This window comes from Rhincodon typus, chromosome 10 (genome assembly GCF_021869965.1).
Source record: "Rhincodon typus isolate 14 chromosome 10, sRhiTyp1.1, whole genome shotgun sequence".
Taxonomy (NCBI): Eukaryota; Metazoa; Chordata; class Chondrichthyes; order Orectolobiformes; family Rhincodontidae; genus Rhincodon; species Rhincodon typus.
The window spans coordinates 35895561-35910963 of NC_063341.1; the positions used below are offsets into that span (position 1 = coordinate 35895561).

General features: G+C 40.5%; 1 protein-coding gene across 5 annotated transcripts in view; it reads right to left on the minus strand.

Moving 5' to 3' along the window:
• LOC109922344 overlaps nt 1-15163 on the minus strand; it is an 83131-nt gene extending 67968 nt beyond the window's left edge. The window contains exons 1-2 of one of the 5 annotated variants that reach the window (XM_048602464.1): nt 14375-15076; nt 9547-9749 (exon numbers count right to left, since the gene is read on the minus strand). In XM_048602464.1, coding sequence (XP_048458421.1) covers nt 9547-9582 — 36 coding nt within the window. In that variant the 5' untranslated portion in view covers nt 9583-9749; nt 14375-15076. Of the gene's footprint in view, nt 1-9546; nt 9750-14156; nt 15080-15133 lie in introns of those variants that run through there. The other 4 variants (XM_048602465.1, XM_048602463.1, XM_048602462.1 and 1 more) reach the window with 4 other exon arrangements.
• Between the last annotated feature and the right edge of the window lie 240 nt (nt 15164-15403).

Below are 15403 nucleotides of genomic sequence, written 5' to 3' on the forward strand. Positions count from 1 at the left end.
TTGGATAACGGGGACTACGTGTGTGCAAATTTTTGTTAAATATTTTAATTATGTCACAAAATTGTGCAAATGATGTTTATTTCATTCCTGATCAGCATAAAAATGTTAACAATAATAATTCCATAAAACAGGACACATTCACAATTTTGTACAATTAAAATATAACTCACAGGGGTCAAGAATTTAAAAAAAAAAGCTTTGTTATAAAGCAAATCTTCTGGAGTACTGATCAGTTTAGCAGATAAAACATTTAAGAAAGCTAACTCAGAGGTTTATCTTTAGTCTCTCCCTCATCTTGGTATCTGATGGGTTAGCCAACTTTGCCAGGGTAGGAATAAGTCAGCTATGGAATTTGCAATACAAGCTAGTAATTTATGTGAAAACAGCAATCATGCGTGAACAGGAATCAAATAAAGATATTGTTATGATACTGTTTAAGTTAATTTAATTAAGATTGGCCGCTTTGATAAAAGAATTGACTAGAAGGCAACGAGTGTTTAACTTTGACGAAATCCGACACCAATACGTCATAGCAGTTATAGAAGAGGGTACAGAATGCAGGGGAAAAGCATTTTTTAAAAAAAAAAGAGACAGGAAAGAAAAATAAGTACAATACCTTTTTCTAAAAAAAAAATGCCTATTATCTTCAGAAGGCCAGCAAGACCAAACACTCTCTGCATTTGTTGATGAGTTTACATAATGCTCAACAAAACACTAAAAACAAACAAAATCAACCTCAAAACTCAATGTCAATGAAAATAACAGAATAGTTACAAACATGATGAATTTTATATATTGAATGAACAGAACACTTTAAAAATATATCAACCAGTCTCCAACTGAAAGGTTCTAAATAGTGTTTTTTAGTAAAACTATTTCACATTCTTTTTTTTTCATGAAATGGAGCTTTGCTGGCGGGCCAGCGTTTATCGCCATCCCTAATTGCCCTTGAGAAGCTGGTGGTGAACTCCTGCTGTCCATTTGGTGAAGGTACACCAAATTTTTAGGGAAGAAGTTCCAGGATTTTGACCAAGCATGAATTGCAATATATTTCCAAGTCAGGATGGTAAGTAGCTTGGAGAAAAACTTGCAGGTTGTGATATTCACTTATCTGCTGCCTTGTCCTTCTAAATGGTGGAAGGTGTGGAATTAGAATATAGTATCAAAGGAGCCGTGGTGAATTTCTGCACTGCATCTTCTAGGTGGTACACACTGCTGATACTGGGCATCACTGGTGGAGGGAGTGAATTGTTTATCGTGTCAGTCAAGTGGGCTGGGTTGTTTTGGATGGTGACAAGTTTCTTGGAGCTCCACTCTACATATAAATATTTGTGTTCATATTCTTTTTTCAGTACCATCACAGTAATGCTAAATTTAAACAGAATCCAAAATAGAAAATACAGTGAGCATTCCAATTTATGCTTATATCATTTAACCTCAAAGAAACACCTTGCTTTAAGACTACAATTGCCAAAGATCACATGCTGCATTAAATCAGAAATTTTGGACACAAGCTAATTTTATTGTATAAAAAGGTAGCTAATTGATAAAAACAGCACAGCTGGGAGGCACAAAATAATTTCCAATGATTTATATAAGACAAAGTAAAAAAAATTAGCATTATTCACAGGATGTACATGTTATGACTCCAGTGGCAGACATGTTCAAAGGTATATTCAGGCACACATCTGGAAAGCCAGATCAAATGTTTAGTGTCAGCATCAATAAATTACAATGGGCAACAAGGTACTGACACCATTAGCTGCAACAACATGTTAACAGAAATGCATATTACGAAATTATAATAATTAGAAGTGCTGATTGAAATAGGAGCCGGTCAATAACTAGTTGGGTTATAGGTCTACAAACATGAAATTTAGTGTTTAGTAAATTGACATCAAAATGGGTGCTTGGCAAAGAACCAATCTAGCACTTGAAGATGATATGAAAGAACTAGAGCCTTAACTGTGGGAAAATATGATGTGCCTGATAGAATTCTAGTTATAATAAAAATGCTTCTTGTAATGTTAGGCTTAGAAATATCCAAACCAGATTGTTAAGGGTTAATTGAACCTGACATCAAGCAGTTGAAGAAAGTGAAAAATTACATGGAAAGCAGTCTAGTGCAAAAATGGGAAGGTGGGTGGGGTGGGTAGTGGCTGGGAATCACTCTTTTATGCAGTTAACATGGAGCCACCTGGAGATGTTTTTATACCTGTTTAATGTACAATGGAATGTCTTGAAAAGTACTCAAAGTACTATGACATGGTGATAGAACACAAAACTAGAATAGTATTAATATCAGGGACTTTATCCCACTTGTGAAACCTTTCACTATCAAACTAGGGTTCACAAGACCAGTGTTGTGGAAACTGAGATAGAGCTCCAAGTACCAGCCATCATCCAGGAGTCTCTGTCTTGTGCCAGTCAGTGAGACTTGCTTGTTGATTATGTCTAAAGTAGTTTAAGCTAATCGATTCACTCATTAGTTTGTATATATCTACATTAGATTAAGCTAATAAATTTGCTTTATATCAAAGCACACGTGGCTTCTTGAATTCATCTGATCAGACCTTAAAGAAGGCACTTTTAGCCTAACAATACACGTCTTTATATAGAATAAAAAAATAATTGTTACACCAGAACTTTCATTCCATCAGATCAATCAGCTCTTTTTTTTGGTCAATGGCACCTTCCTCGCTCTTAATCGCCTTTCTAATCAGCAATCCAACCAATTATATTAATAAACTTCTATCCTTCTTCAAATGGACTGTTCTGCCAATTATCCATAACATTGGTAATTTTTGGGTTCTGTCCAAATTTCCTTTATATTTCCGACTAGTTTTTTATCTTGTCTTCCATATCATCTGAAATCTTTACCGTAGCATTCAATTTATCTGGATTAGCTTTGTACATTATTAAATTACAAGACTATGAACTGAAAAGTACAAAGCATTAAACATTAATGTGTTTTAAAGATTTTATGCAGCATAGTAGAAAGTAAGAGAGCATGTTTATAGTGTTTATGCATCCGAAACTTTAATGATTTTGATGTTCACATGACAGAAGCAAATCAGAAGTTACATATGAAATCATATTTCAACTATTTTGAATATTATTGTCGCTAATGTCAAAACCGATTGAAAATAGTAACTGAGGTGGTGAGCTGGTGGAAAAATTGGATGGAGTTCTGAGAAAGGGTCACCGGACCCGAAACGTTAAATCTGTTTTCTCCTTCTCAGATGCTGCCAGACCTGCTGAGCTTTTCCAGCAACTTTGTTTTTGTTCCAGAAGATTGCAGTTCTGTTAAAGGTGAAAAATTTGATCTGTATTTTATAGAAAGCTTGTGATTTATATCTTCATTTGCCCATTTAAGATTTGCTATCTTGCGTATACCTAATGTTATTAAATTTTGAAGATGCACAAGGATTTTATGATTACGCTGTATTTTTCACAGAGAAAAGCATAAACTATTAGGGTCATAACTGAAGAAGTTAAATTACATCTTTTGTTACATCAGTATTTGTGCTTGTTAGCGACATTTATGGCTTAAAATATATCCATAATTTTACAGAATTTCTACGTCCACAATTTTGATTGCCATTAGTGATCTATTTTCTCAAAACTATGTCTTTTTCAAAATGCAGTATCCATAAGAGATGGACGTGAAAGGAATACGTTCAAAAGCTTTGTCCCAGAATCTGGGAACAATGGGAAGAGGTGATTGCATTTCACAGAAACAAAAGTGAAACTGGTCATTTATTCCAAGAGAACTATATCAATGTTTTTGCTTGACACGAGCCAACTTCAACCACTCTTCGTCACATCTCGTCAACACAACCTTTCATTCCTTTCTCCCTTAAGTTTATTTAGCTCCTACTTAAATACATTGAGGTTGCACATCTGAACTATTCCTCCCACGTGTGAACACCACCAGCCACATACATGGCAGATACTCATGTGACTCGGCCAGTGTTGACTACCTTATACGCCGCAGGCAAGGATACCCTGAGACCATGGCGAGACCATGCAGACACTATGACAATGGATGAATGGACACTGCGCAACAAATCGCCAGAGAGAAATGTTCCATCCCTGTCGGGAGAACATTTCAGCGGTCAAGGACATTCTATGGGTAAGTGTCCTCCCAGGCGGCCTTGGAGATACACAACAACGCAGAATTGCTCAGCAGAAACTGATAGCCAAGTTCCATTCCCATGAAGATGGCCTCAACCGTGATCCTGGGTTCAGGTGACACTACATGTAACCCCACCATATTGTTTTGTATCTGCAAGATCTTATTTAGTGTCCTGTTTTGACACAATCACCTTGATAACTTGTTATGATCCATCTATCTTAATTAGTTTCTACAGTTTTGGATTTCTTGTTACTTTGGTTAGACCCTCGGCATGCGACTCATGCCTATCATGCTATTCCAGTCATTTGATGTGTCTCCAGCACCACCTTGTTTTAACTATCTCTCTGCCTCAATCAGATTATATGTCATCCTTTCAATTGCTACTCAGCTGTTGACACTTTACTCACACTGTCTGATCACCTGCAGAGACTTCTTATTAAGCCTGTTGCTGCTCCACTCACACCATTTGTATGACCTTTTGATCTCTCTGATTATAAATTCTGCGCCTGTGTGTGTGTCTTCTCTTTACTTCACCCGATGAAGGAGCAGCGCTCCGAAAATTTATAATTTCTAATAAACCTGTAGGACTATAACCTGGTGTTGTGTGACTTCTGACCTCGTCCACCCCAGTCCAACACCGGCACCTCCACATCATGTCTCTCACGTGAGACAGTTGAATGGTGGTGATTTAACCCGAGGGTCACCACGCCTCAGACAAGGAGAGTGGTTGAGAAGAAGAGTCCTTCATGGTAACTTCAGCCAGTGTGGGAATTGAACCTGTGATGTTGACATCCCTCTGTATCACAACGAGCCTTCCAGCCAATGAAGTAAAATTGCAATAAAGGAGCACAGACAAGAGTGTTTGCTGGGTGCGACATAGGTATTGAAACATTAATACAAGTACAGAGGTGTACAACATCTTGGAGGGCAGTGCTATGCTCTTGGAGCTTTGATGGGGGTGGGTGTTCTGATGCTTTGAGGTAGAGAAGGATAATAATGTGGTGCAGAAGATCTTGGAAGTTGGACGAGAGAATTGAGGATTGTTAAAGTGTCTTGGCATCTCAAGAATTAGCAACTATCTCAACGTGCTCGTGTTGTGGGGGAGGGGTGGTGGTAGGTGGGAAAAGGGTGATGATATTTTGTGGTGAGAGGCTCAAAATGAATAAAAATGGGGAGACGACAGCCTAGTGGTATTATCACTGGACTATTTATCCAGAGAATCAGGTATTGTTTCAGGGACCTGAGTTTGTATCCTGTCATGGCAACAACAAAAAAAAAAAAAAAATCTGGAAATAAAAGTCTAATGACGACCATTGTCAAAAAAACCCATCTGGTTCACTAATGTCCTTTCGGGAAGGAAATTGCCATCCCTACCTGGTCTGGCCTACATGTGACTCCAGACCACAGCAATGTGGTTGATTCTTAATTGTCTTCTAGGCAATTAGGGATGGGTAATAAATGCTGGCCTAGCTAGTTACACCCTCTTCCCATGAATGAGTGAAAAAAAAGTTTACGAATAGCATCCTCCTGAAAATTTCAGCTATACTTTATTACCTTGTAAATACTTAGAAAAGATTTCCAAGTCAGTGCTCGAAGGAGAACCACCCCCCACCTCCACTGCTAAACTCTGCACTTCAGATTCATCATGAAATGTAAAGGTAACTCCTAGCTTCCATCTAGAGCAAGAGTACAGTGGAAGGTGATGCACAGACAAGTACTAAATTCATCTAGAAGGCAGTATAAATAAAGTCAGGTTAAAACACAGGGGAGCACGGCAAGGCTTGATGGCATTTGTTTTAATGCGAAGAGTGTTGTGAGTAAGGCAAATGAGATGAGGGTTTCCATTAATTCATGGGGATATGACATTATTGGTATTACAGAAACATATTTGCAGGAGGGATGGGACTGGCAGCTCAATATTCCAGTGTAGAGAATCATTAGGAGACGTGGGGGAGGGGTGTAAAAGAAAAGGTGGTGTCGCAACATTGATCAAAGTATCAATCATTGTAGTAGGGAGCGATGATACTGGAGAAGGTTCCTCAAATAAGGGCATATGGGTGAAATTTAAAAACGAAAAGGAGGCAATGACTTTGCTGGGTGTGTGTTATAGACCATCAAACTGTCAGGGAGAGATAGACAGACAGATATGGAGGCAAATCTCAGAGAAGTGTAAAAAACAGTAGGGCAATAACAGCAGGGGATTTTAACTTCCACAACATTAACTGAGATGAACATGTGTGAAAGGCTCAGATGGGACAGAAATTTTAAAATATGTCCACGAAATATTGTTAAGCCAACACATAGAAAGTCGTGCGAGAGAGGGAGTGATGCTGGACTTAGTTTTAGGGAACAACATGGGGCAAGTAGTAGATGTGATAGTGGGGGAGCATTTTGATGATAGTGTCCATAATTCCGTAAGATTTAAGGTAATTATGGGCAAGGACAAAAATGAACTTGAAATAAAAGGTTCTGAATGGGGGAAGACTGATTTTAGTAAGATTTAATGGGATATGGCCAAAGTGGACTGGGTGCAGCTACTTTCAAGAAAATCCACATCAGAGCTGTGGGAGACATTCAAAAGGGAAACATTGAAAGTGAAGGGCCAATACATTCCCGCAAAGGTGAAGAGTGGGATCAAGAAGTCCAGACATCGCTGGATGTCAAGGAAGGTACAGGATTGGATATGGAAAAACGCAGCTTATGATAATATACTGAAGGTGGATACCCTCGAGGATTATGGAAAATTTCAGGGGGTTGCTTAAAAAACGAGAGCAAAGAGGAGACATGAAAAAATACCAGTGGGTGACATTAAGGAAAATCCAAAGATATTTTAAATATATTAGGGTCTAGAGTATATTAAGTATATTAGGGACCATGGAAAAAGTCGGCCCTATTAGGAACCAAAGTAGCAATGTACATTTGGAGCTAAAGATATAACTGGAGGTTTTAAATGTATTTTATTTACTTTAGAGAAGGTCAAAGTAGATATAGAAATCAGGGAGGAGACTTTGTTAAAGAAATTCGCTTTGAGAGAGGAGGTTTAGCAGGCTTGAAAGAGGACAAATCCCCATGTTCAGATGAGATGTATTTCAGCCTGCTGTGGGCAGCAAGGGAGGAGATTTCAGGGGCTCTGACATTAATTTTTCAAAACCTCTTCAGCCACAGGAAGGATGTTAGAGGACTGGAGGATAGCTAATGTGGTAGCATTGTTCAAGAAGGCTGACAAGCACTAACCAGGAAACAACAGGCCAATGAGTCTGAAATCTGTGACAGGAAAATATTGGAAAAATTCTGAGAGACAGAATTAATCTCTACTTGGAGAGGCAAGGATTAATCAAAGATAGTCAGCATGACTTTGTAAAGGGGAGATCATATTTAACAAATTTTGATTGATTTTTTTCGGGTGGCATGTAGATGGGGGTAGTGCAGCTGATGTTGTCTATATGAGCTTCAGTAAATCTTTTGACAAGTCTTGCGTGGCAAACTTGTTAAGAAGCTAAGAGCCTGGGGATCCAGGGCAATTCAGCAAATTGGATCCAAGACTGGCTTAGCAGCAGGAAGGAAAAGGTGATGGTCGAAGGGTGAGAGAGAGACTGGATCCCTTGCTATTTGTACATTAATGATCTAGACATAAATGTAGAACTTGGGTTTGCAAACAATATGAAAATCAGTGGTATAGTAAATAGCAAGGAGGAAAGCCTTCAACTACGGGACAAGATAGTCAGGCTGGTCTGATGAACTGAACAGTAGAAATGGAAATTTATCTTGAAAAGTGTGAGGATCAACAAAGCAAAGGAGCATGCATTAAATGGCAGGATGCTAGGATGTATGAGGATCAGAGTGACCTCGGTGTGCACGTTCACAGATCCTTGAAGCAGTAGGTAAAGGTTGACATGATGGTTAAGAAGGCATATGGAATACTTGCTTTTAGGAGTCAGGCATTGAATACAAGGGCAAGGGTGGGGAGTGCTCTCACTGAACAGTGGTAGTGTCCCAGATTCAAGACCCTCCAGCTCCAGAGGTGTGTCATGATATCTCTGAACAGGTTAATTAGAAAGTATCTAAAATAGCACACAAGCTACAGGCCAAGTGCTGGAAAATGATAGTAATATAGATGGATGTTTGTATCTGCACTAGCCATCAACGGGTTGAAGGGCCCGTTTCTGTGCTGAATGAATTGGATGATCCTATGACTTCCATGTTCACTTCCAGCTCCAGGCATAAGGAGTTCCTGTATGACTTTGACATTAAGATTGTGACCATCCATTCGGCTACCACTGCCATCTCCCATTGTCTCCTATCAAATCAAGGCAAACATTACATCCAAGGAGCACCCCAGTTCAAGCACAAAACTTGGATTTATTTCAGAGTTTCTCTTTCACCACCCATCAAAACTCATCTGTGAATCCTCTCACTTCCACATTCAATCATATTCTCACTAAACCACTGACTATCCAATTTCCCTTCCTGAGATGAAGGCCAGCAGATATTCTATATGGTCCCACCCTTCTGTTACTTCCCCCACCCCACTCACCTTCAAATCTGCCATCAAGAATGAACAAACAAAATCATCGCCTGGCTCCTCAAAGAAAAGATATCCATGACCATTATGTCTTTGCAAACTATGACCCCATCTCCAAACTCCTTCCCATGTCATTTCTTCTAAATCCATACTATCTTTGCACACTGAGACAGCTCTGAAATGGCCATTTTTAAAATCCACAAATTACATCCTACGGTTGCCGTGACCATTGTAAATTACATTTTCTTCACCTGTTTTTTTGGCATCGTTGACCAAATCATCCTTCTCCAACACCTCTCCCTCACTGTCCAACTGAGTGGCAAGGTGTGTATCTGGTTTCATTCTTATCTATCCAGTTGCATGCTGCTCCTGCAGTGGTTTTTGTTTTCTGCTCTGTTAGCCCTGAAGAAAGCTCATGGATCTAATCCCCTTCCTATTTCTGAACTACCTGTTGTCCTGTGGCAACACCTATAGGAGAATAGGTCACGTTGGTGTACAAATATGCCTTGGACAATCTCCACTTCCTTGCCTTGTCTCAACTCCTCCACTACATGTAAGTTGTCAATTCTTCAATTAAAGTGTTAGGAAGACAGAAACCACTGTCTTCAGCTGCCACAATAATCTCCTTTCTTTGTCAATAATTCCACCCTGATCTCAGATCATTGTCAGAAGCAGAACTAGATTGTCTACAACTTCAGCAACCTATATCACTGGGGCCTGGACTTCCAACCCCCTTATATCTCTATTTTAAGAATTCTTGGTTTCACCCTAGCAAGATTGATCATCTCTATCCACCTCAGCTCCTGAAAAGCACATCCATGCTTTGCTTGCCTTCAAGCTCAATTATTCCAATTCTGTTATTGGCAACCTTCTGTTGGATGTGTACCTTGCCTTTAAGAGAGTCCACCTTCAAGGACTCCATGTACTGCAGATGTCCAATGTTGTGAATAGGATTCTTGTGGTGCAGTGCTGGTTCCCTCTAGGCCATTTGTGCAGCTGGCATTTTGTGAATGGCAATCAGTGTGCCAATGCAGATTACAGAGCTGACTTCTGGCTCTGGAAGCGGCTGCCACACTCGCACCCGAGGGTCTGTGTGAAGGAAAAAAAAATGTAAAGAGAACAGTGTCCCTACATTTGAGCTGGAAAGCACAGGTTTAAGTCCCACCTCTCCAAAGGTGTCTTAACGCATCTGAATAGGTTGATTAAAAATATCTACAATGCCGCGACTCTGGGTAGCTGTGGGTCTGCAAGTTACACACACCATATACATCAGACGATTTTCTGTAATGTCTACCTCATAACTTGTGATGTGGTTTACTTCTTTAATTAAACTAACCCTGAGAGTTAATCAATCCCTGGTAAGTGATTGTTACAGCATTTCCACGATACCGTAAATCTTCACCTTCAGTAAACATGACATTATCCACAATCTGCTGCCTCTATCCGAACTCAGAAGTCCCATTTTCCAATTACTCAAGACATGGGCTCCCAATCAAACAAAGCCTCAAATGTGTAAATCTTCTCAAATCAGAGAATCCCTACAGTGTGGAAGCGGGCCATTTGGCCCATCGAGTCCACATCGACCTACTGAACACCATCCCATCCAGACCCAACCCGCTATCCTATCCCTGTAACCCTGCATTTCCCATGGCTAATCCACCCAGCCAGTACATCGTTGGACTGTGGGAGGAAACCGGGGCACCCAGAGGAAACCCGCACACACATGGGGAAAATGTGCAAACTCCACACAGACAGTCACTCAAGGGTGGACTCGAACCTGGGTCCCTGGTGCTAAGACAGCAGTGCAAACCACTGAGCCACCGTGCCGCCCACTCTATATCCTGCTATTCAAATTCCTCCTTGGTCATGCCACTCCCTTTCTCAGCAACTTCTTGCAGGCCTATAATCCTCCAAGAGTTCAGCTTTCTTTTGCATTCCTATTTTCTTTGCCTTACCATGAGCAACTGTGCCCTCAAGATGTTCAGCTCTGAAATTCACACCCGAAACCTCTGCACCGTTATCACTTTCTTTAAAGATGCTCCTTAAAACACGATCTTCGACCAAGCTTTATAGTTATCTATTCTAATACTGCCTCATTCATCGTCACGTTCATCAGTTCACATTCGAGTAAAACACCTTAAAAAATTTACACCATGTTAAAGCCTCTAATATAAACAAAAGCTGTGGCTGATCTTCCCAACCCTTGCAAAGAATGTGCATTACCCTAGAAAAATAGAGTGGAAACTCTGCAATAGCTATTTCTGAGTGAATCCAACACAGCTTTTAGAAATGTTCTGTCAAAGATCAGAAAATGAGGTTCAAATTTGACTGTCTTTATTTAGTGATGCTGTATCTGGGACAGTCATGCAAAATAACATGGAATCTGTTGTCTTAATCACCTAACTATGTAGTCTCCAGTGTGCACGTACTGGCAGCAAGAGCCTCTATAAGCAGCTGTAATAAAACGCTTGCTTTGAAAATCTTGGCACTGAATATACAACCAATTTAACACTTCCTCTCAGATTAATCCTGGCCTCATGTATCTGCAATGTGGCTCAACCCAACACTGACAGCTGTGCTTTCAACTATCTAAGCCTGGACTCTGAAATTCACATCATCAACATCTCCATCCCGAATTTTGGCTGGTCAGCTATTCAATGGGAAAAGGGTCCGGGTGCAGTAAGTGACTATAATTGATAAGATAAGCTTGGAGAGGGCGAGCGGAATTTTGAAAAGAAGATAGATATGGGTTTAGGGCTAGGACAAGAATAAGTTTTAGAGGAGGTTTGACCTGTGGGCTAATGGAAGGAAGTGATGCAGCAGAAACCGACTATTGCATGGTCTTAATGTTAGTAACCAACACGTCCCTGAGCTCGTCAGAATTCTTGTTGAAAATGAAGATGGAGAGGTCAGGGGAGGGAAGTGTAAGAAGGCTTAGGGTGCAAACAGGAAGCTGACAGTTATCTTTGCTTTATAGAATGATCTTGGAATAGTGAACAGTTTTAGTAGGCAAGATTAGCTCCAATAACACTTTACATAGTGATGAATGGCTAAATCATACTGATCAAGTCTACATCACTTGGACTTCAGGAAGTCGAGATGATGGCCATTCCAAGGGGAACAGTCAGGGTTAGAGAAAAGAGGATGGTAGTAAATTGGGAGTGAAGGTGCAATTAAGCAGATCAGTAGCAGCAGAAATGTCATGGTGACCTCATGGTCAAGGGGAGACATTTGGCATTTGGAAACTGCAGTTGCAAGTAAATTGGAGGAAGTGTTTTTCTAGATGTGGAGAAAGAAGGAAGTATAGTTGGAGTGCACAGGTGAATGTTGGTGAGAGTAACATACATATTAAAAAAAATCAGAGGCCTTTAAGTTTCAGTTCCATTTCTGACTGGATAAAGTGGATTTATTTTAATTAAGAATCCCTTGTTATTGCTGTGCTTTAGTTGAAAAACAAATGGTATAACCTAAATTGAATTTATAGTATTGCCTTTAAAGTAGAAAATGAGCCAAGGTGCTTCAGATACAGTGAACACGATTGGTTAAGCAAAGGTATTTCAGTGAATGGACGATCAAAGGTGAGCCAGCTGGAATTTCATAAGGGTATTTGTATGCGAGATAAAAACAGAAAATGCTAGAAATATTCAGCAAACCTGGTGTCAGCAGCACAGATACTGCCACATACGAGTGCTAACATTTTAATTTCCAATTTCCAGTATCCACTGAGCTATGTTCGAGTTGAAGATGAAATGGGCAGGGGAAAGAGGGTTTCTCCCAAAGACAAACACGAGGAAAAATAGTTGAAAGGGAATAAAGGAATGTGGGTGAGAGATAGTAGGAACTGCAGATGCTGGAGAATCTGAGATAACAAGGTGTAGAGCTGGATGAAAATAGCAGGCCAAGCAGCATCAGAGGAGCAGGAAGGCTGACGTTTCAGGCCTAGACCCTTCTTCAGAAAAGACCCTTCTAATATTGGTTGGAATGCTGTAGGACCATGGTTCTCAAACCTTGCAGGATAAATGGCTGAATGTACTTTATTGTCTTCAGCTTGCTGTGCAAACTTATGTTTAATTGAATTGCATTTAAGAACTTTCAAAACATTTATATAAAGGTACATAAAGTCTCTTTGCCTATATTGTTCCTGGTATACACCAGAACCAAAATTACTCAATCCTGTATTTTGTTAGTGGGATATTAAACTAAACAGTGGGAAACTAGCAGCAATCTAATGTAGGAATTTGAAATTTCTCTCAATTTATGAAATCAATTAAAATTTTAAACAAGGTCACAGTTCTAAATCTACCCCTGCAGATTATAAATAAAACAAACATGAGTTTTGATGACTCCCTTATATAATTTGGGATCCTTTTCAAAACAAGTGACATCTTCCATGACTGACCATTTTCCCTTTTCATTTACCAATGACCCTTTTGTACCCTTTGACACGACTGGCCACACTGTCCTTCTCCAACTCCTTTCCCTCATTACTTAGTTAAGCAGAATTTCACTCCATCATAAGAGTAGCCTGATCTTGCTTTCACAATCCCAAAGATCTATCTATCCTTGTTACCACATGCTCTTCTTTATCCACACACTGCTCCTCAACAACATCCAAAGACATTGGTTCAACTTCTACATGTACATCAAGAATACACTGCCCTTCCTCTCCCATCACCTCACTGATTCCCTTCTCTACTTGCGTATTGCTTGTCTTACGGAGTCTTAAATAAGCCTCAGTGCCTTCAGTTCAAGAGTGGACAGCTTGTCTCAGTGATGCTCAGGCAACACATTTTACGGCAACAACCAAAGATACAGTCTCTGGAGTAGAGGTTTTATGTTCCAAGTGAGATTCTGACAGGATGTTGCCATTAGTTTTGCATAAGGCGCTGAATACATTTCCATTGTAATTATACTGATTAAAACAGTGAATGTGACAAGTGTTATTCTAGTCAGTTTAGCTCCATGGACACAAAACTGACTTCATGTACATGTATTAGCAGCATCAGGATTTGCTATCAAATGGGTAATATGATCATAACACATCAAAATAAACAACTGAATGAGCATAAGACAAAAGTTGCTTGTGATTAATCTTATTTGCATACTCTGATGTCATTCAATTAACCATGAAAACAGAATACTTAGGCAGACAAAGTAGGAAAGGCCAATACTGAATCATTCACCAATATGGTGCAGTAACACCCTCAAAACATGACAGGGGAGACAGGAGGAAATGCACATATGCAAGCTCAAGCTGCCAGTACTTATTTATGATTTGTCGTACTTTGTATCACAATTCATTATGTCAAATATCCTGCCATGCAGCTCCTTTCACCAGAAACTATAACCACAATACATTTAATCACTTAGAGTACAAACATTAATAACGACGGTGTGGCCAAATATTCAATTCCGGTGGTAACGTTACGAAATGTTTATCTACTTTAACCGGAGTTTAAAGACAGCAGTCTAGAACTAGGTAAGCAATGTATATACCACAACGTTAACCGCTGGACAGTTACAGTTGGTCACTTTTGTCTCCTTTTCTGGTAGTTTGTGAGATATTGATTCCAGTGTGCACCGTGCCGTGGGGGTGGGGTGGACGTTTCTGCTCCAGGTACAAGTCGCCGTGATAAAGCGGGGTCTCCCTCCGGACTGAACCCGAACCAGCAGCAAGCTCAGAGAGAGGAACTGGGGCTTCATTCAAAACTTACCGCCTCTGTATCCATCGGAGCTGGCTATCCCAATAGCTGAGAGTTTAACAGTGCAGTAGGTGTTTACTCTGGGCTGGGGACAGACACTGAGTGCCCAGGACTGTCGGATTGCCAGGCGCTGTTTCCTCCTGTAAACCAGCGGGGAGGAATATTCACGCAGTACGTGTCTTGTGATTCTGGGCAATGCGCATCCAGCTGATTATCAGGTTGCAAACATTTATTCACTGCAGGGAAACTCCTGCTAAATTTCCATTTTCCTTTCCCTTGAAGACGCCAACTGTTTTTCTTTATTAACGTTGTCACTTTGAAAGACAAACGCCTTTCCAGGGAGGGTTTGAAAAAAATAACTTCTCATAAACTCCCTCCGCTTACGCTTTTCACTTCACTCGACCTCCGCCCGATTTTCGGAGCACACGTAGGCGAAGTCCCGGGGATTTTCCGCTGGCCAGGCAATGGTTGTTCCAGCAGAGAATGGGAGCTGTGACTGGGAAACCAGCCGAGCCAGACTCCGAAGGAATTTCCCGAGAAATTGAAGATTCCGCTCGGCAATTTCTCCACGCCTGGAACCCCCTGAAAACCTCAGTTCAACTCCGAGAATTCGGAGGGATTAAGTGAAACAGTCAGGCTTTTAAATATATAGTCTAACTCCTGAATAACTAACGAACAGATCTCATATTTACCTCTCTCACCCCTAATTATACCTCCCCCAGACCACACAACCCCTCTTTCCCCCTGCTTCAAACCAGACGCACTTCTTACCCCGATACAGAAATAGATCATTTGGCCCCTCGAGCCCACTTCCCTCCCCTTTCCCCTACTGACCAAGAATTTATCTACCTCAGCCTTAAATATACACAAGAGCTGTGCTCCTGCAGGTCTCTGTGGCAAGGAATTCCAAAGAGTCAGAACACTCCACACTCCAGTTCTTGACCCTTCCCCTACTCCAGACCAGATCGGAGTGACCCCACCACTCCAACTTGATCCCCCTTTCTCTGCTCCCAAACATGAACCATACCTGACCCAACACTC